General features: G+C 54.7%; 5 protein-coding genes across 31 annotated transcripts in view; 2 read left to right on the forward strand and 3 right to left on the reverse strand.

The window, feature by feature from the left end:
• Window positions 1-91: 91 nt before the first annotated feature.
• WDR6 (WD repeat domain 6) lies at window positions 92-8992 on the forward strand. Of its 15 annotated transcripts, none has more exons than XR_012431124.1 (7): window positions 152-422; window positions 4683-7164; window positions 7258-7341; window positions 7430-7546; window positions 7625-7765; window positions 7866-8476; window positions 8580-8992. XR_012431124.1 is itself a non-coding variant. In XM_074032147.1 (6 exons), the coding sequence occupies exons 1-6, from the start codon at window positions 107-109 to the stop codon at window positions 8327-8329; spliced, it is 1317 nt and encodes a 438-aa protein (XP_073888248.1). In that variant the 5' UTR covers window positions 92-106; the 3' UTR covers window positions 8330-8992. The 15 variants fall into 15 exon arrangements, 6 of the variants coding, with proteins under 6 accessions (XP_073888248.1, XP_045240851.1, XP_065395546.1 ...); XR_010584725.1 differs by having other exon boundaries at window positions 7647-7765; XR_012431127.1 differs by having other exon boundaries at window positions 6948-7164; window positions 7647-7765.
• DALRD3 (DALR anticodon binding domain containing 3) lies at window positions 8529-14532 on the reverse strand. 3 transcript variants are annotated; one of them, XM_005547062.4, is made up of 13 exons: window positions 13870-14532; window positions 11423-12450; window positions 11046-11341; window positions 10636-10892; window positions 10454-10533; window positions 10248-10376; window positions 9804-9877; window positions 9646-9707; window positions 9463-9545; window positions 9194-9376; window positions 9008-9121; window positions 8843-8911; window positions 8529-8744 (listed from the first exon to the last, which is right to left on the reverse strand). In XM_005547062.4, exons 2-13 carry the CDS (start codon window positions 11585-11587, stop codon window positions 8625-8627), a joined length of 1632 nt encoding a protein of 543 aa, XP_005547119.2. In that variant the 5' UTR covers window positions 11588-12450; window positions 13870-14532; the 3' UTR covers window positions 8529-8624. The 3 variants fall into 3 exon arrangements, with proteins under 3 accessions (XP_005547119.2, XP_045240853.1, XP_015301355.2); XM_045384918.2 differs by lacking the exon at window positions 9194-9376; XM_015445869.3 differs by having other exon boundaries at window positions 9008-9376.
• Window positions 14533-15147: 615 nt separating this feature from the next.
• NDUFAF3 (NADH:ubiquinone oxidoreductase complex assembly factor 3) lies at window positions 15148-16311 on the forward strand. Its single transcript, XM_005547060.3, has 5 exons — window positions 15148-15248; window positions 15372-15564; window positions 15726-15792; window positions 15899-15999; window positions 16079-16311. Exons 1-5 carry the CDS (start codon window positions 15172-15174, stop codon window positions 16193-16195), a joined length of 555 nt encoding a protein of 184 aa, XP_005547117.1. The 5' UTR covers window positions 15148-15171; the 3' UTR covers window positions 16196-16311.
• A 984-nt stretch (window positions 16312-17295) lies between these two features.
• On the reverse strand, window positions 17296-22367 carry IMPDH2 (inosine monophosphate dehydrogenase 2). 4 transcript variants are annotated; one of them, XM_005547069.5, is made up of 15 exons: window positions 22224-22367; window positions 21725-21773; window positions 21401-21502; window positions 21220-21294; window positions 20677-20883; window positions 19862-19949; window positions 19589-19788; window positions 19421-19511; window positions 19226-19321; window positions 18923-18994; window positions 18096-18239; window positions 17868-18012; window positions 17631-17774; window positions 17467-17550; window positions 17297-17376 (listed from the first exon to the last, which is right to left on the reverse strand). In XM_005547069.5, exons 1-15 carry the CDS (start codon window positions 22319-22321, stop codon window positions 17355-17357), a joined length of 1617 nt encoding a protein of 538 aa, XP_005547126.1. In that variant the 5' UTR covers window positions 22322-22367; the 3' UTR covers window positions 17297-17354. The 4 variants fall into 4 exon arrangements, with proteins under 4 accessions (XP_005547127.1, XP_005547126.1, XP_045240846.1 ...); XM_045384911.3 differs by having other exon boundaries at window positions 17299-17391; XM_005547070.5 differs by lacking the exon at window positions 18923-18994 and having other exon boundaries at window positions 17296-17376.
• Window positions 22368-22674: 307 nt separating this feature from the next.
• The window catches only part of QRICH1 (glutamine rich 1), a 71311-nt gene continuing 66899 nt past the window's right edge, over window positions 22675-27086 (reverse strand). For all 8 annotated transcript variants that reach the window (XR_012431130.1, XR_012431131.1, XR_012431132.1 and 5 more), the window contains 4 exons: window positions 26404-26512; window positions 25906-26057; window positions 25477-25567; window positions 22675-23616 (listed from right to left, as the gene is read on the reverse strand). Coding sequence is in view for 5 of the 8 variants with exons in the window: in XM_015445876.3 (XP_015301362.1) it covers window positions 23424-23616; window positions 25477-25567; window positions 25906-26057; window positions 26404-26512 (545 nt within the window). In the remaining 3 variants the exon portion in view is untranslated. The remainder of the gene's footprint in view (window positions 23617-25476; window positions 25568-25905; window positions 26058-26403; window positions 26513-27086) is intronic.

Here is a 27086-nt window from a genome sequence, read left to right on the forward strand (position 1 = left end):
GCGGGCCCCGCCAATCATGAGCTGGATTTCGTGGGACGAAGGGTCGTTATTGGACAACCGCCGCGGGCGCCCTGGTCTCTGCTACCTGTAGCTGAGGGCGCTGTTGATGGGCAGCGCGGCGCGCCGGGAAGGCTCGTTCTCGCGAGAGTTCAGTTCCCTTCTTAGCCGTGGCTGCCTCAGCACCTCGAGGATCGACATGGACGGTCTCGAGGACTACGTTTGCCCGCTGGCAACCTCGGAGCTTATACTCCTCCCAGTCACGGGTCTGGAGTGCGTGGGGGACCGGCTGTTGGCGGGTGAGGCTTGGCTTGAGGCACGCCAGGGGGAAAGGGGGAAAGAAACAGCGCCTGCCAGGGGCGGTGCCACAGGGACAAAGGGATGCCCTGAGGAGAGGACGGGCAGCAGGTTGAGGCTGGTCGGAGGTGAGAAGGGAGCCCAGGAGACGGCGGGGACGAGGGCCAACCTGAGGACGGCGGGGCCCGAGAGACAAAGCTGACGTGGCTGCTGCGGCGCTTCATAAACTTCAGCCCGCATGGAAAGGGCGGGTGGAACCCCGGGATGGTGCAGGGGAACGCGGCCGCGCGGAGGCGTAGGCACGGGAGCGGAGGGTTGAGGGGGTGTGCTCCCTTCTAGGAGATGGGTGGGGGGTTGGCCTCTCCCACGGAGACCAGGCAGAGCCGGGAGGTGGAGAAGGAGGCCCCTCGGGGGTGTGGCCTCTTGGGGAAGGCGGGGCCGGGAGAGGGCAAGGGTGTGCCCTCTCGAGGGCGGGATGAATCTCTTCCCGCTAAGGTGGGGGTGGAGATACTCTGAGGAGGATGGCGTCGCGGAAAATGGCGGATGAGACCTTTACGTGTAGGGGGCGGTGCCCGGGGAAGCGGGGCCTGAGACCTCTCCTGAGATGGTTGAGGTCCAGGAAATCAGGTGTGGAGGTTCGTCCCTCCAAGGAGAACCGGGTCGCAAAGGACAGGCGAGGCCTGGGACTTGAGATGTCAGAGTCCAGGCTGGTCTCGAACAGTCATTATGTGAAGCCGCTAATGACCTTTTTTGGTCCTACTGAGTTGTATAAGGGTCCTGAGGCAGGGCCTTGGCGGTCAGGCCTTGAGTGAGTTGTCACCAGTCCTAAGAGGGTGTGTGTGTGGGATGGGGATGATCCAGTTTCGATCTGGTGTGGGGGTTCTTGGAGCTTGGAGTTCCTACCCCAAGCTAAACTCCTAAGGCCCCTGGAGGGGGAACAGCTAAGCAGAAACTCAAAGAACCACAAGAGTGAACTAGGAAAAGGGGTGAGTTCCTGGCAGAGGGTAAGCATACCAAAGGCCTTGAGGCTGGAAGAATCTGTCATTATGGGGGAAGGAGGGAATTCTTGTGAAGTTAGAGCAGGAATGGAGCCTGGGAGGAAAGGAGGCTGGACAAGCCAGCAGAGGCCACATTGTTTCAGGCCTTGATCTGACTTTATCCCTAAGGGCAGTGGGGAGAACCTATTGAAGGGTTTTAAGGTGGGGAATAACTTGGGAAATGAAGTTTAAGAAACTGCAAGTGAATTCACTTCTGTGGCTTCCAGAGTGACTTTTATATAGCTACAATTCTGTTTTTTTGGGTTTTTTTTTGAGACAGTCTTGCTCTGTCACCCAGGCTGGAGTGCAGTGGCACAGTCTCGGCTCACTGTAACCTCCACCTCCCAGGTTCAAGTGATTCTCCTGCCTCAGCCTCCGGAGTAGCTGGGATTACAGGTGTCCACCATCATGCCCAGCTAATTGTTGTATTTTTGGTGGAGATGGGGCTTCACCATGTTGGCCAGGCTGGTCTCAAACTCCTGACCTCAAGTGATTCGCCTGCCTCAGCCTCCCAAAATGCTGGAATTACAGGCATGAGCCACCACACCTGGCCTCTCTAGCCTATTCCTGAGCTCTTCATTTCTTGTTCCATCTACCATACTCAATGCTCTTGCCTACCTCAGGATAATCATACTTGCTGTTTTCTCCACCAAGAAAGCTGCAAACCCTCCCATCCGTGGCCTCCCCATCTCCCAGTCCCCCTCTTCTGCCTGCCTTCCTCTGGCTAACTGCTGCTTATCCTTGAATCCTAATTCTAAATATTGTGTCCTCAAGTTGTCCTCCCCTTACACTTACCCAGTCTGGTTAGATTAGATCGGGGTTTTCTCAGTCTTGCCTCTATTGACCTTTTAGACCAGATGATTCTTTGTTTGAAGGCTGTGCGTGCATTGTACGATGTTTAGCATCATCCCTGGCCTTAGTTGCCAGTAGCACAACCCCTGGAGACAGCCAAAACTGTCTGCAGTTATTGCCAGATGTCTTCTGTGGGGAAAGTTGCCCCCTGCGGAGAACCACTGGATTAGACTTTCTCATTTTACATCTTTTTTTTTTTTTTTTTTTTTTTTGAGACGGAGTCTCGCTCTGTCGCCCAGGCTGGAGTGCAGTGGCCAGATCTCAGCTCACTGCAAGCTCCGCCTCCCGGGTTCACGCCATTCTCCTCCCTCAGCCTCCCGAGTAGCTGGGACTACAGGCGCCCGCCACCTCGCCCGGCTAGTTTTTTGTATTTTTTAGTAGAGACGGAGTTTCACCGGGTTAGCCAGGATGGTCTCGATCTCCTGACCTCATGATCCGCCCGTCTCGGCCTCCCAAAGTGCTGGGATTACAGGCTTGAGCCACCGCGCCCGGCCCTCATTTTACATCTTTTATTTTCTTTTTGCATTGTCAAAATCTTTCTCATTTTTACTTTTTTTTTTTTTTTTTTGAGTCAGGGTCTTGCTCTGTTGCTCAGGCTGGAGTGCAGTGGTGTAATCTCAGGTCACTGCAACTTCCACCTCTTGGGCTCAAGAGATGCTCTCACCTCAGCCTCCCAAGTAGCTGAGACTACAGGCGTGCACCATCATGCCCAGCTAATTTGCATAATTTTTTTAGAGGCGGAGTTTTACCATGTTGCCCAGGCTGGTCTCAAACTCCTGGGCTTAAGCGATCCTCCTGCCTTCCAAAGTGCTGGGTTTACAGGCGTGAGCCACTGTATCAGGCCTCATCTCTATTATTATTATTTTTTATTAAAAAAAAGTGAGGTGAGGAGGAGACTCTGAGTTTGAGAAATTTGTGGTCGAACTGAACATCAAGAGTGATTGATGAGGCTAGGTGTGGTGGCTCACTCCTGTAATCCTAGCACTTTGGGAGGCCGAGGCGGGCGGATCATGAGGTCAGGAGATTGAGATCATCCTGGCTAACACAGTGAAACCCTGTCTCTACTAAAAATGCAAAAGATTAGCCAGGCGTGGTAGCGGGTGCCTGTAGCCCCAGCTACTTGAGAGACTGAGGCAGGAGAATGGCGTGAACCTAGGAGGCAGAGCTTGCAGAGAGCCAAGATCATGCCACTGCACTTCAGCCTGGGTGGCAGAGCAAGACTGTCTCAAAAAAAAAAAAAAAAAAAAAAAAAGTGACTGATGAGGCCGGGCACAACGGCTCACACCTGTAATCCCAGCACTTTGGGAGGCCAACGTGGGTGGATCACCTGAGGTCAGGAGTTCAAGACCAGCCTGACCAACATGGTGAAACCCTGTCTCTACTAAAAATATAAAAACTGGCTGGGTGCCATGGCTCACGCCTGTAATCCCAGTGCTTTCGGAGGCCGAGGTGGGCGGATCATGAGGTCAGGAGATTGAGATAATCCTGGCTAACATGGTGAAACCCTGTCTCTATTAAAAATACAAAAAATTAGCCGGGCGTGGCGGCAGGCGCATGTAGTCTCAGCTACTCGGGAGGCTGAGGCAGGAGAATGGCGTGAACACGGGAGGCGGAGCTTGCAGTGAGCCGAGATCGTGCCACTGCACTCCAGCATGGGCAACACAGCAAGACTCTGTCTCCAAAAAAAAAAAAAAACTAGCCAGGCATGGCGGTGGGCCCCTGTAATCCCAGCTAAGCTACTCGGGAGGCTGACACAAGAGAGTTGCTTGAACCCTGGAGATGGAGGTTGCAATGAGCCGACACAGTGCTACTGCACTCCAGCCTCAGTGACAGAGTGAGACTCTGTCTCAAAAAAAAAAAAAAAAAAGAGTGACTGATGAGGAAAACAAAGTCAGCACTTAAAGTCCAGCTGAAGCTGAGACCAAGGATTTTCTTTTTTCCCTTTTTTTTTTTTTTTTGAGACGGAGTTTCGCTCTTTCACCCAGGCTGAGTGAAGTGGTACGATCTCGACTCACTGCAACCTCCACCTGCTGGGTTCAAGCGATTCTCCTGCCTCAGCCTCCCGAGTAGCTGGGATTACAGGCACCTGCCACCATGCCCGGCTAATTTTTGTGTTTTTAATAGAATGGGGTTTCACCTTGTTGGCCAAGCTGGTCCTGAACTCCTGACCTCAGGTGATTCATCCACCTTGGCCTCCCAAAATACTAGGATTACAGGTGTGAACCACCGCGCCTGGCCGAGATCAAGTATTTTCTTTTTTTTTCTTTTGAGACGGAGTCTCTCTTTGGCCTCCCAAAGTGCTGGGATTACAGGCGTGAGCCACCGCACCCGGCCGAGGATTTTCTCAACCAAGGATTTTCTAAGATTCAAGCTGCAGGATTGTGTGTCCTGATACGTTCATAGGCTACATGCCGAGAAGTTTCCCTGATCCCCATCTCTTCCCTGTGGGTCATCAGAGTTAGGTACATAGCTCTGACATGGCTCTTTGCCTCTGTCTAGGTGAGGGTCCCGATGTCCTGGTGTACAGCTTGGACTTTGGTGGGCATCTGCGGATGATAAAGCGAGTACAGAACCTGCTTGGCCACTATCTTATCCATGGCTTCCGGGTGCGGCCAGAGCCTAATGGAGACTTTGACTTGGAGGCCATGGTGGCTGTGTTTGGAAGCAAGGGACTCCGAGTTGTGAAAATTAGCTGGGGACAGGGCCACTTCCGGGAGCTTTGGCGCTCTGGCCTGTGGAACATGTCTGACTGGATTTGGGATGCACGCTGGCTTGAGGGAAATATAGCCTTGGCCCTGGGCCACAACTCAGTGGTCCTATATGATCCTATAGTAGGGTGCATCCTGCAAGAGGTGCCCTGCACAGACAGGTGCACCCTCTCTTCAGCCTGCCTGATTGGAGACGCCTGGAAGGAGCTGACCATAGTGGCAGGTGCTGTTTCCAACCAGCTCTTGGTCTGGTACCCAGCAACTGCCTTAGCAGACAACAAACCTGTAGCACCTGACCGACGAATCAGTGGGCACGTGGGCATCATCTTCAGCATGTCATACCTGGAAAGCAAGGGTTTGCTGGCTACAGCTTCAGAAGACCGAAGCGTTCGTATCTGGAAGGTGGGCGACCTGCGAGTGCCTGGGGGTCGGGTGCAGAATATTGGGCACTGCTTTGGGCACAGCGCCCGTGTATGGCAGGTCAAGCTCCTAGAGAATTACCTTATCAGTGCAGGAGAGGACTGTGTCTGCTTGGTGTGGAGCCATGAAGGTGAGATCCTCCAGGCCTTTCGGGGACACCAGGGACGTGGGATCCGGGCCATAGCTGCCCATGAGAGGCAGGCCTGGGTGATCACTGGGGGTGATGACTCAGGCATTCGGCTGTGGCACTTGGTAAGGCGTGGGTACCGGGGATTGGGGGTCTCGGCTCTCTGCTTCAAGTCCCGTAGTAGGCCAGGTACCCTCAAGGCTGTGACGCTGGCTGGCTCTTGGCGACTGCTGGCAGTGACTGATACAGGGGCCCTGTATCTCTATGACGTCGAGGTCAAGTGCTGGGAGCAACTGCTAGAGGATAAACATTTCCAGTCCTACTGCCTGCTGGAGGCAGCTCCTGGTCCTGAGGGCTTTGGATTGTGTGCTATGGCCAATGGGGAAGGTTGTGTCAAGATTGTCCCCATCAACACTCCAACTGCTGCTGTGGACCAGACCCTGTTTCCTGGGAAGGTGCACAGCTTGAGCTGGGCCCTGCGTGGTTATGAGGAGCTCCTGTTGCTGGCATCGGGCCCTGGTGGGGTAGTAGCTTGCCTAGAGATCTCAGCCGCACCCTCTGGCAAGGCCATCTTTGTCAAGGAACGTTGTTGGTACCTGCTGCCCCCAAGCAAGCAGAGATGGCACACATGCAGTGCCTTCCTACCCCCAGGTGACTTCCTGGTGTGTGGTGACCGCCGGGGCTCTGTGCTACTGTTCCCCTCCAGACCAGGTCTGCTCAAGGACCCTGGGGTGGGAGGCAAGACTGGGGCTGGTGCTGGGGCACCTGGAGTGGGTAGTGGTAGTAGTGGGGGTGGGAATGCTTTCACTGGGTTGAGCCCAGTGTCTACCCTGCCCTCTCTGCATGGGAAGCAGGGTGTGACCTCAGTCACATGCCATGGTGGCTATGTGTATACCACAGGGCGCGATGGCGCCTACTACCAGCTATTTGTACGAGACGGCCAGCTCCAGCCAGTCCTAAGGCAGAAGTCCTGTCGAGGCATGAACTGGCTAGCTGGGCTCCGTATAGTGCCCGATGGGAGCATGGTTATCCTGGGTTTCCATGCCAATGAGTTTGTGGTGTGGAGCCCGCGGTCACACGAGAAGCTGCACATTGTCAACTGTGGTGGAGGGCACCGTTCGTGGGCATTCTCTGATACTGAGGCGGCCATGGCCTTTGCTTACCTCAAGGATGGGGATGTCATGCTGTACAGGGCTCTGGGTGGCTGCACTCGGCCACATGTGATTCTCCGGGAGGGTCTGCATGGCCGTGAGATCACTTGTGTAAAGCGTGTGGGCACCATTACCCTGGGGCCTGAATATGGAGTGCCCAGCTTCATGCAGCCTGACGACCTGGAGCCTGGCAGTGAGGGACCTGACTTGACTGACATTGTGATCACCTGTAGTGAGGACACTACTGTCTGTGTCCTAGCACTCCCTACAACAACAGGCTCAGCCCATGCACTCACAGCTGTTTGTAACCACATCTCTTCTGTACGTGCTGTGGCTGTATGGGGCATTGGCACCCCAGGTGGCCCTCAGGATCCTCAGCCAGGCCTGACTGCCCATGTGGTGTCTGCGGGGGGACGGGCTGAGATGCACTGCTTCAGCATCATGGTTACTCCGGACCCCAGCACCCCAAGCCGCCTCGCCTGCCATGTCATGCACCTTTCGTCCCACCGGCTAGATGACTATTGGGACCGGCAACGCAATCGGCATCGAATGGTCAAGGCAGACCCAGAGACCAGGTAATGTATGCTCCTGGGCAGGGTATGGTATGGGTCATGCAGATGCTCCCAGGCTTGCAGGCTCCACCTGACAGCTGCGTGTTGTCCCTGCAGGTACATGTCCCTTGCTGTGTGTGAACTTGACCAGCCCAGCCTTGGCCCCCTTGTGGCTGCAGCCTGTAGTGATGGGGCTGTAAGGTGAGAGCACAGGGCCCAGTGGGGCGGGAGACAAAGGAAGTAAGGTTGTTTAGGATGCATTCTAAGCTAGGCCACCCCCCGCCCCCAGGCTCTTTCTCTTGCAGGATTCCGGGCGGATTCTGCAGCTCCTTGCTGAAACCTTCCACCATAAGCGATGTGTCCTCAAGGTCCACTCCTTTACACATGAGGCACCCAACCAGAGACGGTGAGAGGGGCTGGATGATGGTCCTGCATGGGCTGGGTGGGGGGGTTCCTGTTGAGCTTCATCTCTGTCATTGACCAGGCTGTCTTTTCCTGGCTTCCAGGAGGCTCCTCCTGTGCAGCGCAGCTACTGATGGCAACCTGGCTTTCTGGGATCTCACCACCGTGCTAGACCATGGCTCCACTGTCCTGGAGCCTCCAGTGGATCCTGGGCTTCCCTACCGTGAGTAGCTAATGTGCAACCATGGCTACCCCTCCTCACCTGTCACATAGCCCTCACACATGTGACAGGCGGGGCCCTGACAACTACCGTCTTCCTTCAGGGCTTGGCACCCCCTGTCTGACTCTGCAGGCCCACAGCTGTGGTATCAACAGCCTGCACACGTTGCCCACCCGTGAGGGCCACCATCTCGTGGCCAGTGGCAGTGAAGATGGATCCCTCCATGTCTTCGTGCTTGCTGTGGAGATGCTAGAGCTAGAAGAGGCTGTGGGAGAGGGTGGGCTGGTACCCCAGCTGCGTGTGCTAGAGGAATACTGTGTCCCCTGTGCACATGCTGCCCATGTGACAGGCCTCAAGATCCTAAGCCCAAGTATCATGGTCTCAGCCTCCATTGATCAACGGCTGACCTTCTGGCGTCTGGGGCATGGTGAACCCACCTTCATGAATAGCACTGTGTACCATGTGCCAGATGTGGCTGACATGGACTGCTGGCCTGTGAGCCCTGAGTTTGGCCACCGCTGTGCCCTTGGGGGTCAGGGGCTTGAGGTTTACAACTGGTATGACTGAGGTATCCCACGGTGGCCGGTGTGCTGGGCATGGGGCCTGCTCGCAGACAGCATGGAGCAGGGATGGGCTGTCTGTGCCCATGCTCAGCATGCCTTGAGGGGAGGAGGTGGCGGCCACGGGTTCCTGACATCGGTCCAGGAACTGAAGGTGAGTGGAGTGCTGCCAAGAATATGCCCCACTCCCCATGACAAGACAGAACTTTGTAACAGTACCAATTTATTTTGGCCGTGGGTTTTTGCTTTTTTTCCAGTTGATGACTTTGTGAACATTCCCAAATATTGGAGCCTCTGTGGCCTCAGATGTGGCTCAGTGGAGGGAGACCCAGCATAGCCAGGCCAGTATGGAGCACCTCACGCACAGCCCTCAGAAGCTGCAGGCGGACGAACATCTGACCAAAGCGGTGTGGTCGAGGCTCCTGAAAGAGAAGGGGCCTACTGGTCTCATCCTCTGCTTCCTTTGTCTTTACCCTGTACCTCTCTGCATGTCCCAAACCCGTTTTTGCTGTGCGCTCACCCCTAGGATGTGTACTCGGTTGTAGTAGGAGCTGAAATCCATGCTGAGCTGTACCAGGAACTTGCACATCTAGAGACAGAGACTGAGTCACTGGCCCATCTCTTTGCTCTTGTGCCCCAGACCAGAATAAAGAATAGAGTGTAGAGTGTCCTGGTTGTGCCTCACCATCTCTGTGCGTGCAGTGATGTGGAGCCCTGGGGCTGTGCAGTCCAGCATTGCTGTCTGGCTCAGCAGATCCGGAAAGGGGAGGATATTGTTGAAGAGCAACAACCACTCACCCTGTGGGGGAGAAAGGTGCTGGGAGGGGAAGTCCAGGCTTCCTTTGTGCCAGCTACCGGGAGGGACACTCACCTCATCATGTAGTAGTGAGAAGTCCAGACTGCTCACAGGAGGAAAAGTGGGGTACAGACCTTGTTCCATACTACACTTGTAACTCTCAAAGAGTGTGGCAAGACGGGCACAATTATACATGACAAAGGTGCCACTCTTTGTGCCCTTTGTGGAGATGTTCTTGTCAGCCAGAGCCAGGAAGAGCTAGGGAATAGGAGCACAGCTGCAGAGAGAAGGCAGCCACCACACCTGGTACCCCAGCACTGGCCCTGTCAGGCTCCCAGGCTCACCTGACTCTGTGGGGCTGTGCTCAGCATCTCAAACTTGATGGTGGCCACAGAGAGAACACCAAAGATCTCTGTCCAGGCTGGATCTGAGGGAGTATAGGATTGGTCATTCAGTCTGCAGGCAAAGGCAGGGATGCAAAAAACCTGCCCCTAACCCAGAACATAGCCAGGGTTTGCCAGGCATACCTTGGGCCAGATCCCCACCATGCTTCAGTGCTGAGGCCTTGCACACCTGGGCATGCCGGAACCTGTGTTTGGAAGAGAGGCCAGTGGGCAGGGTCGTGGGTGAAGAGTCCCCCCACACTACCCTGGCTAAGGCTGGTGTTCCTCCCAGCCTCACTCACTTGTAGTACTCAGGGGCAGTCATCAGAGGGCCAGGTGCACCAGCTACTTTCACAGGGCCACAGATCAGGTGCTTCTGTCAGGAAGATGGCAGGGGCTCAGCCTAGTTGGCACTACTCTCCAGGAAGTCCCTTGAGGAGCCCAAATCTGGTGCCTCTACTCAGCCCATATTTTCTCAAATTGGAACTGCCAGGTTGAGTGGTTCCTTCTACCCAGCTCCTCAGGCTACGCACGGTTCAGCCTTCTCAACCTGGTCTTTGGTGTTCTTGGGATGTGTCTACAGAGCCCCCCCTTCCCCAGAGCTTCCGCACCTGCTGCACATGCCCTCTCAAGTCCAGCAACTCCCCCAAGATCAAGTGTCGGTTTCTGGACCTGTCAGCTAACAAGCCCCTCAGTGGGTTTTCAAGGGCCCCCTGAGGTTAGGGGTTAGGTCATCATTAACCCACCTGTCTGAGTGGAGCCTTGTCAACCAACTTCCGCCAAAGCAGGTCCAACTTCTGTTGCTGGAACTCCTCCTCACAGCTAACAACATGTACAACCAGGCAGCTGTCTGTACCAGTATCTGGGGACCCAGCCTAAGGGAGGACAATCATAACTGTGGAAGTACAGTGTACTTGGTTTGGGAGAACCTACAGGGCTGGGAGTCACTAACCAGGCCTGGGTGGCTGTCCTCTGGCCAATGCCATAGAGCCTCCTGCAGCTCAGCTAGCACAGACAGGAGATCCTCAGTCACTGCAAAGAGAACAGACAGGTGCTGAGGCTGGCAAGAAGCGGAGATGTCCCCACCCCTACCTGCTCCTGCCTTTTCTGGCCTTGCTAGGCTACAGGTCCTACCCAGACAGTTGTCCAGGTTGGAGTCATAGCCAGCTGTGCGGCCCTGTTCTTCCACCAGCTCCTTCAGACACAGTCTGCCTAGGATGCCAGGGGACAGTGTCCTCCCGTCATGAGCAGAGGTAACTTCTTCAAGGGCGTGGCTCCTCAGGGTGTGGGAGGAAGCTCTCTCCGAGGCAGCGGGCCAGTCCACCCGCAGTTGCTGCAGGAAGGTCAGCATGTGCGGATCCTGCACAGCTGGCACTAGGCGCACGCACACCCTGGGAAGGGAGGGCGGTCGCCTCAGCCTGAGCAGCTGGTCCAGCTCGCCAAGACTTCCCACCTCCAGCCGCTGTCCCCAAGGGCGACGCCGCTCGCTCTCTAGGTCCCCGGTAGTCCCACCTTCTCCATTCCGGCCCTGAGGCCCCGCTCACCCGTGAGCGCGCAGAGCTCGCGCCAGGTGATCAGCCACGAGCACCGTACGCAGCTGGCTCAAGCGGAGTGCGCAAGGGGAGCTGCGCAGGGCTGGGCAGTGTAGTAAGACGCGCTGGCCCTGCAAGGCAGGCAAGGCGGGCGTGGCATAGGCGGCCACGGCGCTGAGGACGCGCTCGAAGACCGCGGGCCGCTGCAGTTGGAGAGACAGACCCGCGGGAGTCGGCGCGCAGCGCAGCACCGGGGCCACGCCGGGACCCTGCAGGCAGGCGAGGGCATGGAGCAAATGCTCGGGTACCTGCGGGAGAATGGGCGTGTGAGCGCGCCACTGCACGGGACCCAGCTCCCAGCCGCACGGCCTCGCCCGGCTCACGCCCACCTGGCCGTCATCGAAGCGCGCCTGCAGCGCGCGGTGCGGTGCCAGAAAGTCTCGGGAACGCAGGTGGCGGGTGCGCGTCTCCTTGATCCATACCGGACTGCCAGGCCCCAGGGCCGCGTTGAGGGCCCCCAGCGTCTCCCCAACCCCAAGGCGCCTGGTCGCCATGGTGACCGGAAGGAGTAAGCGGAACCGGAAAAAGAATTTACGGAGGTGAACTTCCGGAAAGGATCGACTGGCTGGGGCGGGTATGCGGCGGCTGTCCGTGTAAGAGGACAGATTCCGCCAGCAGGAGCCGTGTCGGCTACTTTCGACCTACCACACCCAGCGCCCCTTCCGCGCTGTCCACTTGCACAGCCGGGCCCTGGATCTGAAATCTCGGGAGTCCTTCCCGGGCCTAGGGTTCTTTCCCTGTGGCCAGGTCTCAACCAGGAAAAGGATCCTCGCGACCCGGTGGGGGATCAGAGAGGGTACCGTCTCTTATCGATGTCTCACATCTTTGTGTTAACATTTCATTTCTCCCATTTTACACATGACGAATACTTGTCACTGGAATAAGGCAGTATAACATTAAGGCCACTTTCACGACCTACTTAAAACATCGTTTTAAAAAGAATAGTGTTCCGCGGTTTCAGGTTATTTGCAAGCATTTTCTCGTTTGAGATATGAGTGTTTTTCTTTTGTTTGAGACGGAGGCTTGCCCTTATCTTCCAGGCTGGGGTGCAGTGGCACGATCTCGGTTCACTGCAGCCTCCGCCTCCCGGGTTTAAGCGATTCTCCAGCCTCAGGCTCCCGAGTAGCTGGGATTACCGGCGCCCGCCACCACCCCGGCTAATTTTTATATTTTTAGTAGAGACGTGTTCCGCCATGTTGGCCCGGCTGGTCTTGAACTTCTGACCTCGTGATCTGCCCGCCTTGGCCTCCGAAAGTGCTGGGATTACAGGAGTCAGCCACTGCGCCCAGCCCAGGTCGTCTTTATGCCCAATAAATGCGCACTCTTGATACAATTGCCAGTTTTCTTCTCTTGATACCTGAGAAATTACAACCATCATGATGCCTTCCAGAATGACCAGCTTTTTTTTTTTTGAGACGGAGTTTCGCTCCTGTTGCCCAGGCTGGAGTGCAGTGGTGCGATCTTGGCTCACCACCGCAACCTCCCCCTCCCGGGTTCAAGTGATTCTCCTGCCTCAGTCTCCCAAGTAGCTGGGATTACAGGCATGCGCCACCATGGCCGGCTACTTTTGTATTTTTAATACTTTTAATAGAGACAGGGTTTCTCCAAGTTTGTCAAGCCTCGAACTCCCGACCTCAGGTGATCCGCCTGCCTCGGCCTCCCAAAGTGCTGGGATTACAGGCGTGAGCCCCTAAACCCGGCCCAGAATGACCAGCTTTTAATGTGACTCCTTTAACCTGGTGTGCTTTAACAAGGATCCTTACGCTTCCTGTTTTAGGCAACAGCCATTTACAGGCCAACCCAATAATGCGACCATAAGAAGTAGAAAAATAGGCCTCAGTTGGAATATCTTACTCCTCTACCAATAGGAAAGTTTTTTTCTTTCTCCCACAAAGATTCCCAAATGTTTTCATTTCACTGTAACATACTCACCCCCCCCACCCCACCCCCATTCCTTTTAATAGAGAAGCTAACTCAGTAGAGAGTTGGGAAATCCGGAGAGCAGGGAAACCCAGGGGCAGGAAAAGCTTGGCAAGGCCCTTTTCTGGGCCAGGGCTGAGGCCCTGCTGGGAGGCGCCGAAAGAGCACTGGGCGGACACGACATTCCCGATGGCTTCTCGGGGGCCCACTCAACGGGAGTGATCGTGTCATTCCAAAGCGCTTTCCATTCTGAAGGTGCATAACCTGGAGACAACTGCTGGGCAGGGTTGGGAACCCTCAGCCAAACTGAGGACTTTAGATACACTCATCCACGAAGACGGTTGGGGTGGTTTTTCCCCAGGAAGTAGAGGGCTATCTTTAGCGAAATGCGGGATGAGGCAGCCCTCGGGGACTCACTACCATTGCATTCCTACCCGGAGGTCCTGGGTCCACCCTCCCTCGCCAGTGCTCCCCAGGGTTCCAGAGATGGCCACCAGCCTCGGCTCTCCCACCTCTACACCCATCACCTCCAGCCTGAGGGCGCACCTGAGAGGAACTGAGACCCAAGCGGCTCAGTAAATTATGTCTGGGGGTCAGGGGCACCCCATCTGGGCCAGGGCGCTGCTCAGGCAGGAGAGCAGGGGACGAAATCCAAGCGCAGCTGGAATGCTCTGGAGACAACAGCTGCTTTTGGGATTCCGTTGCCCGCTGTCCAGCCGTTGGCGGGGGGACGGGGGAGCTCCTGCCCCCAGGTCACTTGCCCTGGGGCCACATCAGAACCCGCCCATCCCCACTCCCAGGAGGAAGACCCGGGAGTAGGCTGTGAAACCGAGTCTAGAGGGAACAAGACGCTCACCTGAGCCCCAGAACAATAGAAGGGGAGGTGAGGGCCTCCCCTGGGACCGGGTCCCGATCCGGATTAGATCCGCGGGGCAGGATTAGCCCTGTTGGTCCCACGAAGCCTGCCTGGGCCACTGGTGCGGTGACGGTGGTGGGGCGGGCTTCGGAATCCGCCAGGAGGGAAGCGCGCCCGTGGGGCCGGAGAGGAAGTAAACCCGCGCGTCCGCCTCGGGGACACCCCCGCGCTCGTGGCCTTTGTCCGGTGACGCTGCCAGCGCCCAGAGCACCAGGAGCCGAAGGGGTCCACAGAGCAGCAGCGGGACCCCCGGAAACCCATTGCGACCGGCCCCAGGGGACCCACCACCAGGCCCCGACTGTGCCGAGCTTCCCGCTCGCTCGGCCCCGCGGGTAGCGAAGGCGACAATGTTCCCCTGAGGCCACGACACAGCCGGCGTGCCGAGATGCCCAAACCCCGCGCGGGCGCCAGCGACTCTCGCGCCAGTAGGCCCTTGACTTGGATCAAGACGGGGGACGGGGGACTCCCAGGACGCGAGCAGAGTGAACGAGGACAAGGTGATGCTCCACGCGCTTCTACTTCAAGTCTGGTCCTGTTCGGCCTGGTCTGGCCCAGCCGAACGGTCAGCCCAACACTACCACCGCTTGCCCTTCTGCTTGCTCTGGCTGCCTGCAGACTTGGAGCCATTTTAAGGAGAAACCATCTGGCCACGCCCCCTGGAGCACCCGAGAAGCCAATCCACGCTCAGCCACGCCCCTCTCCGGGGGCGGTGGAGAGGCCAACGGTCGCGCGGGTGGCGGTTAGGGCGGGGCGTGCTTCGGCGCTGAGCCGGAGAAACTTGAGTCGACTGACCCGCCCACGGTGCCCGAAGCCCCAAAGGCTGGGATTAGGGGCTAGAAGTCTGGCACCGACCGCCTGGCCAGGTGTTCGGGACAGGACTAGGTGGGCGACCGCCCCGCCCCGGGAGCGCGGCTTAATAGCTGAGAGCCCGGGGGCCAGGCCGCGGCTGCGACCCAGGCAACGCCCTGAGGGCGGACACGCTACCAGGTGTTCCACTCCCCTGGGACGGTGGGCAAGGGCCCGGGACGGGGAGGGCGGCAGGTGCTGACACTGGAGCTGCGCCGTAGGTCGGGGAACTCGTCCTCCTCGGACAGATGACACTCGCCTGCTGGGCCGGCCGAGCTGTGCGGTGCCCTCCAGGACGCAGGGGGCGCTGCAGCCTCGCTGGGTCAGGCTCCGCAGGGCCCCGCCAACCTGGTGACTAACGGCGCCGGTGACGACTTCGCCGCGCGTCGCTCAGCCATGGCCACCGCTCTCGCGCTGCGTAGCTTGTATCGAGCGCGACCCTCGTTGCGCTGTCCGCCCGTTGAGCTTCTCTGGTGAGCCTGGACCCCGCGCCCTCGACCATCCCTCCCGTAGGGCCGGCGACGGCCAGCCCCGCACCTTCCGGCCTCTCGGGCGGCGCAGCCCGGCCCCACTCCCCTGACCCTTTTCTTCCGCAGGGCCCCGCGGCGCGGGCATCGACTCTCGCCGGCGGATGACGAGCTGTATCAGCGGACTCACATCTCTCTGCTACAACGCGAGGCCGCTCAGGCCACGTACATCGACAGCTACAACAGCCGCGGCTTCATGATAAACGGAAACCGCGTGCTCGGGCCCTGCGCTCTGCTCCCGCACTCGGTGGTGCAATGGAACGTGAGTCCTGGCCCGCAGTGAGGAAACTGAGGCCCAGAGTCACAGGCCCTCACCCTGCTCGTGTCCCTGTAAACTTGGCTTTCCTCTATGTCCTGTAGTGGATGGAGGTGGGGAGAGGCTGCGTGGATTTGTCGTATTAAATGTGCCTCTTCCCTGCACAGGTGGGATCCCACCAGGACATCACCGAAGAGAGCTTTTCCCTCTTCTGGATGCTGGAGCCCCGGATAGGTACTGGGGGAGGGGAGGGAGAACAGAGGTGTTCTGGGCCCCAAAAGGCGACCCCACCCCAGCATCTCAACAGAACTGTAGACTAGCCACATTCTCCCTTCCCTAGAGATTGTTGTGGTGGGGACTGGAGACCGGACCGAGAGGCTGCAGTCCCAGGTGCTTCAAGCCATGAGGCAGCGGGGCATTGCTGTGGAAGTGCAGGACACGGTGAGTCCCGGGACTGGGGCATGCTGCGGGGAGCACAGGCCTGATGCTAGACAGGCTGATGCTGGCCTTTTCTTTGCAGCCCAATGCCTGTGCCACCTTCAACTTCCTGTGTCATGAAGGCCGAGTAACTGGAGCTGCTCTCATCCCTCCACCAGGAGGGACTTCACTCAAACCTTTGGGCCAAGCTGCTCAATGAACCACCGTGAACTGTCCTGCTGACTGCACTCTGCCAGGCTTCCCGATGGTTGCACTCTTATCTACCCTTTGGCACTTAACCTTGCTTATCAACATAATAATTTATACACTTCCCCATTTTGTATCAGGTGTGTTGCTGGCCAGGAGCTGATGGCTCACTGGGCTCTTGGAGGGGAATGTGAAGAATCCAAGGAGTCACTTTTTTATCTAGATTACTTAGGATTCCTTAGTCTTTCAGAAGCCAGGTAGTAGTATGTTTACCTGTTCTAGAGCTACTTCCTCACATGCAGAGTTGAGAGGACCTCAATGACTTTTCTCACAAAATAGCTGACTTTATTTTTTTGAGATGGCGTCTGGCTCTGTCACCCAGGCTGCAGTGCAGTGGCGTGATCTTGGCCCACTACAACCTCCACCTCCAGGATTCAAGCGATTCTCCTGCCTCAGCCTCCTAAGTAGCTGGGATTACAGGCCCCTACCACCATACCCAGCTTTTTTTTTTTGAAAAGGAGTCTTGCTCTTTCGTAGGGTGGAGTGCAGTCACACAGTCTCAGCTTACTGCAACCTCCCCCTCCCAGGTTCCAGTGATTCTCCTGCCTCAGCCTCCTGAGTATCTGGGACTACAGGTATGCGTCACCACGCCCAGCTAATCTTTGTATTTTTAGTAGAGATGGGGTTTCACCATGTTGGCCAGGATGGTCTCAAACTCCTGACCTCAAGTGATCCGCCCACCTCAGCTTCCCAAAGTGCTGGGATTACAGGTGTGAGCCAACGTGCATGGCTGAGAGAGATTCAAGTTAGGGAATATTTATATGTCTTGATCTGGTCCTAGCAGGATGCCCTGTGTATGCCAGTCCCAGGGATTGTTCTTTGACCCTTTGACCCCTCGGGAGCCAGAGTCAGATGCTCAGTGTGAGACTGAAACCCCAGGAGCCACAGCTGGTCAGAGCGGTTTTGTGAGCAGCCCCAGGAAGAACTTTTTGAACCTGGAACACATTTATCTCAGGGCCTGAGGCTCCCCCTGGAAATGAGGGTGCTGTGTTTGTGTGCATCTGTGGTAGTGGCAGCTACACAGCCCCACCTGTCTGGTGAAAGATCAGGCATCACTTTTTTCTTTCTAAACTTTTATTGAAAAAACCGAGGGAGGTGTGCTGGATCCCTGTTCAGAAAAGCCGCTTCTCATACCTGCAGGCAGAAAGACTACCTGTAAGGTGAAGGCAGGAGAAAGGAGGCATGAGGCATGGCAGAGGCCCCACCAAGGACAGGGTGACTTACGAATGGAGGCTATGGACACCACCTTCCACCTGGGCTGAGGACGTTCTCTTCTCAAACTTAAGCTCCCCAGAGTACATCATGGCTCTGAAGAGGGGCAGAGGTCAAATGTGGGTAGCTGGCCCTGGACCAGCCCCTCTACCCATGTCCCAGCTTCCCAAGCTCACCGGACTTGGGTCAAGCTCTTGGCACCAATGTCCTGGCATGAGTGTTGGATGCCAGCAATCAGGTAAGGGACAAATTTGTGGATGGACCCTTTGTCCTGCACAGCACCAGACACCCCCTGGGCCACTTTGATTTTGTCAGCTTCACTGCAGGGAGAGGCAGAGACACGGGCAAGGTCACAGCAGAGATGAGACTGTCAGTGTAGGATTAGGGTGAGGTAACTGGCTTGCCTGTCCCACCTGAAATATCTGTTCTGGCTGCTAAGGTGCTTGTCCATGGCATCAAGAGAACCCATACCGCGATATTTCTTTAGCCGGATCCCATCGGAAAAGAAGTACTCACCAGGGGCCTCAGTGGTGGCAGCCAGGAGAGAGCCCATCATGACTGTGGACAGATGGAGTGCTGGGTTAAAGCCTAAGCAGCACTGGGGAGACGTCCCACTGGCCTTCACGGGTACTGGGCCTCACCTGTGGAAGCCCCAAGGGCCAAAGCTTTCGCAATATGACCCACATTTTGGATTCCTCCATCAGCGATGACTGGAACACCAAAGCGCCGTGCATACTCTGACACCTTGTACACTGCTGTTGCTTGGGGCCGCCCACAGGCCAGCACTGTTGAGATGGAGGAACACATGGGTGGATAGGGTTAATGGGGACAGGCAGTGGACCCTGTGGCCACATTTAAGACCCAGGAGCTTTTGGCTACATCTGCATCAGGACTGCAGCTTGGATGAGGAAGAGACATGTCTGGGATGGCTGCTACCCCATGTGCCTTAAATAGTACAAACTGCTGTGCTGCCCTCTACTCACCCCCACATGTGCGCGTGCATGTGTGCAGTGCCCAGGACAGCCTCAGGCACATGCAGTCTTAGCAGCCGGGAAAGCCCCCGACCGTGCAGTTAGTCCCCAGAGGCACTGAAGTCAGGCCCAGCCCTTCCTGAATGGTGGGCAGCTCAGGCAAGGTAAGGGCAGTGGTTGTGTGGGAGAGCAGGTTGTGGTGTGCAGCAGGCAATTGTGTGGAAGAGCAAGGACCACACAAAGGAGTTGGTCCCTGAGCCATGCCTACTGCAGAAGATGTGGGCAGGAAAGGGCCTGCCTAGGAAAGTCCTGCCCTATCGGCACCCCAGGAGGAAGAGGGAAGCTATGTTCTTGAGCACCCCCCACAAACCATGGTCTGTGTATCAGTTGGCCCTGCCCACCCATCAGCACCACAAACCCCGGGAGCTACAGCTACGTCAACCAAGCAGCCGGGCAGTGGGCAGCTGGGCCGGGCCAGTGGGCCGGGCTGGACTTACTATAGCAACCTGTGACAGTAGAAGGGCATTTGGGGCTGTGGGACTTTATGTCTGGAGGGATCTTGGGAGCCACTAAATAAAACAAACAGACCAGAGTTTAGAGAAGGTGCAGAGCAGGAGCAAGAAGGCCAGGCTAGGCAAGGGAGTGGCAGGTGAAGGATGACAAGACCTTGTCTTGCTTCCAGCCATGTCACCCATCCAAGAGGTCAGTTTGGCCCCAGGATTGCCCCTATTGGAGGACTCTTGTTCCCGTAAGAGTGCTTGGCTCCAAGGTATGTGGGCCCTATCAAAGTATATTCTTACCTTCCTGGGTAATGCAGATGGAGCCACTTCCCATGCCCACCCGCAGGGCATCCACACCTGCATCAATGAGGTTCTTGGCCTGGGCAGCAGTGACCACTAAGGTGAATGAAAGGAAAACGCTCAGGTGAAGGTTAAGGTGGGAGCCCAGCTTATCCACTCCCATCACACATCCCTCAGGGCACAATCTTGCCTTACCATTGCCTCCAATGACTTGGAGATTGGGGTATTTCTCTTTGATGTACTTGATCATATTGATCTGGAAGATGGAATTTCCCTGGGAAGAGTCCTGGGACAGGAACTAAGTCTCAGATTGTGATGTGGCAGCTGCCCCTATTGCCCCAACCCACCTGTGTAGCAGCTCACCAAAACCACTACATCCACACCAGCCTGGGCGAGCAAGTCCAGCCTATACTTGTCATCTTCATGAGTGCCAATGGCTGCCCCACACAGCAGCTGTTTCTTGGCATCTTTGGAGGCTAGTGGGTAGTCCCGGTTCTTCTTCAGGTCCGTCCGGGCAATGATGGCCACAAGCTCATCATCTTCATTTACAATGGGCAACTTTCCTGTGGTCAGGGCAGGATGTGGATCAGGACCCTGAGCATTAGTTCCAGGCCCTTTCCCAGCTCTAGGACTTACCCTTCTTGCTGCGCTGCAGAATTTCGTTTGCCTCCTTCAGTGTGATGCCTGCAGGGGCTACCACCAAGTCTTCCCTCTTTGTCATTATCTACGTGGGAGGTGAGATGCGAAGGGCCAGTCATCGACTATGGTCAGTCAACTCTTTTTTTTCTTTCCTTCCCAAGTAGCTGGGATTACAGGCAGGCGCCACCACACCCAACTAATTTTTTGTATTTTTAGTAGAGACAGGGTTTCACCATGTGGGCCAGGCTGGTCTTGAACTCCTAACCTCGTGATTCGCCTGCCTCGGCCTCCCAAAGTGCTGAGATTACAGGGGTAAGCCACTGCGCCTGGCCTATGGCCAGTCACCTCTACATGCCCTGCCTAATTCAGAGGTGAAGTTCTATGGACCACCACGTTCATACATTCACATCCAAATCACCCTTCCTCAAGGGATCCCAATAGTTCCTAAGCAGTATGGTATTAAGTGAGGGATGAGTAGAAAGGACAACATGGCACAGGGAGCAGCCTCTTACACTATGGAATAAGGAGGACCACCCAGGAACAACGGCAAGAAAATGAGGGCAGACCTCGAGCACTGCCCCTACCTTAGGGGTTTAAAAAAACAAAGCATGAATACTAGCAAGCATTTGGGCAGTTTGAAAGTCTCTGGTGGAGAAAGGATGCAGAAACCCAATGAAGGAGTCAGAAACTTGGCCTGACCCTCCTCTTTCCCAGAGGGGAGAGGCTATCAGAGATGTCATACAGACAACAGAAGCCTCTTGTCTTCAACCTGGGCTGCCAGAGCTTGGATCTACTCTGACAGTGGCACCCACCTCTTCCAATAAACAGTCATGTTCCTCCTCTTTGAGAAAATCAATATCCCTGGAGGAGATGATGCCCACCAAGCGGCTCCCCATCCGGCCTGTGTCTGTGATTGGGATACCGCAGAAACCATGCCGGGCCTTGGCCTCAAAAACATCCCGCACACGATCCTTGGGACTGAGGACCACAGGGTCTGTGATGAATCCCTGTTCGTATTTCTGGAAAGGGATGGTGAGAAAGGTATCGCATCTTTGAACTACTTTCATCAGGCTCTTGATCTGAAGCATGGGGTCTCTGCTTAACGCTCCCTTTGGCAGTGCCACAAGGCCAAATCACACCAACACATCTTAGAGGAGACATGGGTAGGCTGGAGGCACTGTCCACCTGGTCTATTGCTGCTGCTTTAAGAAACAGAATCTCAGGGTCTTCTCAGTAACTGAACCCCATGGTGGGAAGAAAGAATACTAAATTAATAGAGTAAACCCCTACTCCCACCCCACCCCACCTCAGTGCAATTCCCAGGAGTGCTTGCTAATGATCTTTGCCCTTCTGACCTTCACTTTCCGAACTTCATTGGCCTGGAATTCAGGTGTACAGTTGTGGTGGATGAAGCCAATACCACCTGTAAGCTACAGGATAAAAAGAGAAATACTAAGTGACAAGAGGCAGGACTGGATGCCTTTGGGGAAAGGCGATGGCATCCTTGCTCCTTCCCCCATACCCCATGGGGCTCACCGCCATTGCTATGGCCATCCCAGCCTCTGTGACTGTGTCCATGGGAGAGGAAACCAGTGGGGTCTTAAGAGTGATTTTCTTGGTCAGAGCAGAAGTCAGGTCCTGAGGAGACAAAGGTCAGCCAGTGTGGGAAAGCATCTCTTACTCCTCAAGGTGTTACTGAGTCCCCCACAAAAAGGCACTTTTGTATGACCTGCATGCTAACCAGTAACATCCCATAAAATCCACACCCAAGCCCAATCTGGTGAGGTAGCCCAGAGACCAGGTGACAGTAGCACCTTAGCTCACCTTGATGTTCAGGACCCAATTCCTGATCATACTTACCACCTGGTCTGCAGTGAAGTCGATGTACCCAGGGAGAATGAGAAAGTCACTGTGAGGGAAGGGAGTGAATTGGGAGTAAAGCTCTCAGGCATAGGGTAGCATGAGACTCCATCCCGCATATATCAATCAACTCGTAACCCATGTGAGCAGAGAGTGGCACTGACAGAGCCTGTGTGTCACAGACATAGTACAAGGTGGAAGTGGGGACAGGGGACCTTTTATGCCACCGAGCTGTCATCAGTGCTCCTGGCACCCTGACAATTCCACGTGTCTGGAGCATGGAGTCTCCAGCCTGAAATTCCAAGCACTATTGAGATGTTTCTCCGTATCCCAAGCACCGCTCCCGATGTCTCAAAGTGAGCCCCGGAGGTGGGTGGCCAATTCCCGGAACCCGTCCCCCGCGCCTACGCCCAAGAAGGCTCCACGGAAGCCCCCATCTGGCCTTTTCACCCAGCATGCCACCCCTCTCTTCGCCCAGGTGAGCCCCATAGGCCCGCACTTGTAGGTGAGGCCGTCTCCGCAGTTGAAGAGCTGCTGTGCTGTGAGTCCGTCGTCCGGCACGTAGGACGTGCCCCCACTAATCAGGTAGTCGGCCATGGTCAACAGGACACCGCCGCGTGTCTCCGAGGACCGCGCCGCAGAGACCTCTACCGTCTGGGCCGCGCCAATATAAACCAGCCGACTTCGTCACTGCGCCGCGCATATTGCTGACGTCAGGTCGTAGTACGCGCGGCCGGAACAGACCCGCTTCGCTGCGGCGGGGGCGGAGCTGCCGCTGAAGAAACAGCGCATGCGTACAGCACACACTGGCCTCGTCACTGAGGAGCTTGATTTCAAGTCCCACCCCACTCCCCGCAGAACCCCGGCCAGTTCAATTAACAGGCAAGGCTTTACTTCCACTGTCCCGCCGGTCTCCTCCCCAAAATAAAGAGGCGTTGTTCACTAGCATGTTGAAAAGACGTGCTTGTCATTCTTAATAAACAACTAGAGTAAGAATACATTAAGAGAAACAGTGGTATCTTTATATGATACACAAGTGTATGTTACAAGAATTCCATCAGGCACAGGAGCCTCAGGTTTTAAGGCCTCAATGTTAGGCCAAAAAAAAAAAAAAAAAAAAAAAAGGCATGGTAAAGTTTTTACTTTAACATCTAAAATGTCACTTGTCATAAAGGAGGGTGTAATAGAAATTGTCTTTAATAAATCATAATTGAAGTTCCCCTCATTTTTCTTCCATTAAGATGCTAAGTTTATGTTTGAGCATGAAGAAAGAAAAGAACATCGTTCCCCTGTGGTCAGCAAAGTCTGTCAGCCCAGTGGAAGTCAGCTGGGGAGATTCCCTTGCAGGGTCCATTCATCATTAATTCCATCTCTCTTGAAGATGGAAAGGGGCCACATTTAACAGTCCAAGCCCTTTCCCCAGGCCCCAGACAAAAAAAGAGTCAGTCAGCAACTTTCTAGGACATATGATCTCAAGGAAACCCAGAGCCACCATCGGCTGAGGAGTCTGCCGCAGCAGGTTTATGAAGATGCAAAGGGGGCAAAGTTTTCTTTTACATTTTAAACAGAAGCAGCCTGAAAGGCTTCATAACTACACCAATAAAAAAAAGAAAAAAGAAAAAATGGAGGCCTCTTCTTTAGTGTGAAAGTCTCTCTGGTTTTTCCTGGCTGCTTTCTCTTGCACTATGGCCAAGGCATCTCAGTGCATAGTGCTTGCATTGGCCACTGCGATGGCCTCCTGAATTTCTCTTATCACCAGGATCCGGGTCAGCATTTGTCCCATCTGCTCTCTGCTGATAGGCTGGACTGAGTACCAGATTGGGCTGTTGGGGGCCACCACCGGCTCAGGTGTCAGGTAAAAGGTGTCATTCCGGCCTTTCACACTCTGGGGGCTGAAGAATATGTGAGTAAAAGTTGGGTACCACCAACACAACTTCAACCCTCCCACCTTGAACCTCCCAGACAGATGCTGTCTGCAAACAGTAAGGTCCCGAGGTATTGTGGCACAGCTACTGAATTCCATGCAGCCACCACACACTACATCCTGGTCCTCCTTTGGGACTACTGCAAATCCCCCAAATGTTGGGTTGCTTCCCCTCTGCCCCTCCTTCCCACATACCACCTGTGATCCATCACTGAATGCACCAGCCTAGGGCTCCCATGGACTCATGTGAGTCCATCCTTATCTTACTTGAAGCCAACTTCACTGCTCAAAGGGTCTATCTCCAAGTCTTTGCACATGTTGTATTTTGTTTTTTGTTTTTGAGATGGCATCTTGTCTCCAGGCTGGAGTGCAGTGGGGGTGATCTCAGCTCACTGCAACCTCCGCCTCCTTGGTTCAAGTGATTCTCCTGCCTCAGCCTCCTGAGTAGCTGGGACTATAGGCACGGCCACCAAGCCCAGCTAATTTTTGTATTTTTAGTAGAGATGGGGTTTCGCCATGTTGGCCAGGCTAGTCTTGAACTCCTGACCTCAGGTGATCCACCCACCTTGGCCTCCCAAAGTGCTGGGATTACAGGTGTGAGCTACTGTGCCCAGCCTCATGTTGTGTTTTCTACCCACTAATGATGGCCATTACACTGGGGCACTTAACTTGGGTTCACTCCCCTCCCCCTAACTGTGCTGTACCTCTATTAAGTACTTGGCATCCTGTATCCTCTAACAGTTATTCATCCATCCATTTAAGATTTATTTAAGGGTTACTAGTGCCAGGTCAGCACCAGGTGCTGATATTAAAAAAATACGGGCAGCAACAGTATTTCCTACCTCATGGAGCTTACAGATAGGAGGGGACACAGGTAGCAATTAAAGTTACACAAATACAAAATAACGAACAGTGATAAGTGCTACCTAGGAAACAGCCACAGGAAGAGTTGGGGAATATGGAAATGCTTCCCTGATAAGCTGTGTTTAAGTTGAGAAGAGGCATAATATGATGCCCTTGAGTGGAGAGGAGCTAGTGTGGCTGGGGAACTAAGCTCCACAGATACGAGGTTAGCAAGGGGGAGTGCATGAAAGGAGCTGTCTCCCATAAAAGAATTATTATGTAATGAGAAACCACTGAATGGGCAAAAAGGAGAAAAAGCTGAGAGAAGTCTCACCTAGATTAATGGTGGCAGTGACAAAAGGTCAAGGTCAGGAAGCAGGGCCATGCTCAATATGTGGTGAAGGTAGATTCTCTGTACCTTCATATCCTTTTCATGAAAGTTGACTGTAGGGACCTGGTACCCCTTTTTCTATCAGTGCTAGGCACATCACACACATTTGAAAAGCCAGGGCAAGGGTGCTTCTACATTTAGCTTTCTGGAAGTGTTTTTTTTTTTTTTTTTTTTTTTTTGAGACGGAGTCTCGCTCTGTCGCCGGGCTGGAGTGCAGTGGCCGGACCTCAGCTCACTGCAAGCTCCGCCTCCCGGGTTCCCGCCATTCTCCTGCCTCAGCCTCCCGAGTAGCTGGGACCACAGGCGCCCGCCACCTTGCCCGGCTAGTTTTTTGTATTTTTAGTAGAGACGGGGTTTCACCGTATTAGCCAGGATGGTCTCGATCTCCTGACCTCGTGATCCGCCCGTCTCGGCCTCCCAAAGTGCTGGGATTACAGGCTTGAGCCACCGCGCCCGGCCTCTGGAAGTGTTTTTATGTGGTTTGGGACTAGAGAATGCCTCTCCCGTGTGATAAGCTATCACACAAGTGAACATGCACACGCATAAACACGCATGCACACACATGGACGGCCAGTCACAATAAAGCCTCCTCACCATTTGAAGAGGTAGAAATCATAGAGCTTGATGGGACATCTCAATGGATTCTCTGGATTTTCCGTCTGTTCTGCATACATGTCATCTGTAACTATAAAACACACATCCCCACCACCACAGACCTGGCATCAGACTGCCTTACCTCAGACCCAAATCAGGAACCTTAGGCTTTCAGCCAGCCCAACTAGGAAATACAGGGTCTGGGGAGGGAAGGTATGAGGCATGCGCAGTGACTACTAAGGGAAGAGGCAGCTATTCTCTCTGGGGCTTCTCTGCTTCTAGGAGGAAAGTTTGGAATTTTTGGCTGGTGAGAAGGGAGTGGAGAATTTTATCCAGCAAATCTCAACCTTTACACTTATCACCAGCCTCACAGGCAAAAGGGCAGGACAAGTAGCACCTGTTTTTACCATCCCTGCCTCCTTTCCCTACCTTTCTGGCCAGTCTGGTGTATTCCAAGGGCCTTCAAGTACCGGATACTCGTGCTTTTATCCTTGGGATTAGAGGGGTTCTTCTTTGTCTGTCGCAAGACCTTGGAGAAGGCCAGCTTCATGTGCTGGTCCACTGTCTTCAATAGGAAGTACCTGGATCACAAGTAAAATGCAAGGCAGAGGGAGGGGTGCCGGGAGGATACCATGACTCATCCTCTGCCTACTGGTGCTTCAGAGAAGCCACCACCCACATTCCCAAGATCTGGGCAGGCTTGTACCCAACCAGTATCCAGTGCAGAAGCTACATCAAGATGGATGGTAGGGGTCTGGCAAGGGTGTTTGCCTCACTGGTTACCAAACAAAATGCAGCCAAGTGGGGTTAGGGCTTTCAGTAGCCCAGTTTCTCAAATATATGTCAGAGGAATTCAGAAGGCCTCTTGGATAGTTTCTACACTCTTCACTGGACAGATGCCAGCAGTGGAGCCTCTAGAACACTTACTTGGTATTAAAGAACATGAGGGTGGTCAGCAAGGTGGAGGGGGAGTGAGCCCCAAGCTGCTTGCACTCCCACAGCATCTCCTCAGTCACGTGGCTGGGCAAGACATAGCCTAGGAGGAATAGAGTACTGTTACAACAAGAGGATGGCAGGTGATCTCTCAAAGGCACAATATGGGAGGTGTGAAGCATAAGGACCACACAGGAGTACAAATTTCATCAGGGGACTCTCCCTAAAGTGTGGCAAAAATCATCTGGAAAGCTTGTTAAAACACAGAGAGCTGGGTCCCAACCTGTTTCTGAGGTGGAACCTGATGATAAGTATTTCTAACACCACACTTGAGAACCACAGCCTTACATGATTGTTGTTACCCTCTAATCCAAGGCTAACACAGGGCAAAAAGACTGCCCTCAGAGACAGTGAAGTACAGAAAACTATAAACCAAACTCTGCATATATGCATACTTCTCTGAGAGTGTACAGAGCTTTGCATATTTTCAAAGGTGGTCCAGGACCCAAAGAACTGGCATGCACGCCCGTTTGCCTTACCAAGTATTCTCTCATTTCAACCGTCTCTAAAAAGCAAGGCCAGCCGGGTGCAGTGGCTCACGCCTGTAATCCCAGCACTTTGGGAGGCCGAGGCGGGTGGATCATGAGGTCAGGAGATCAAGACCATCCTGGCTAACA

Source organism: Macaca fascicularis, chromosome 2 (assembly GCF_037993035.2).
Source record: "Macaca fascicularis isolate 582-1 chromosome 2, T2T-MFA8v1.1".
Lineage (NCBI taxonomy): Eukaryota > Metazoa > Chordata > Mammalia > Primates > Cercopithecidae > Macaca > Macaca fascicularis.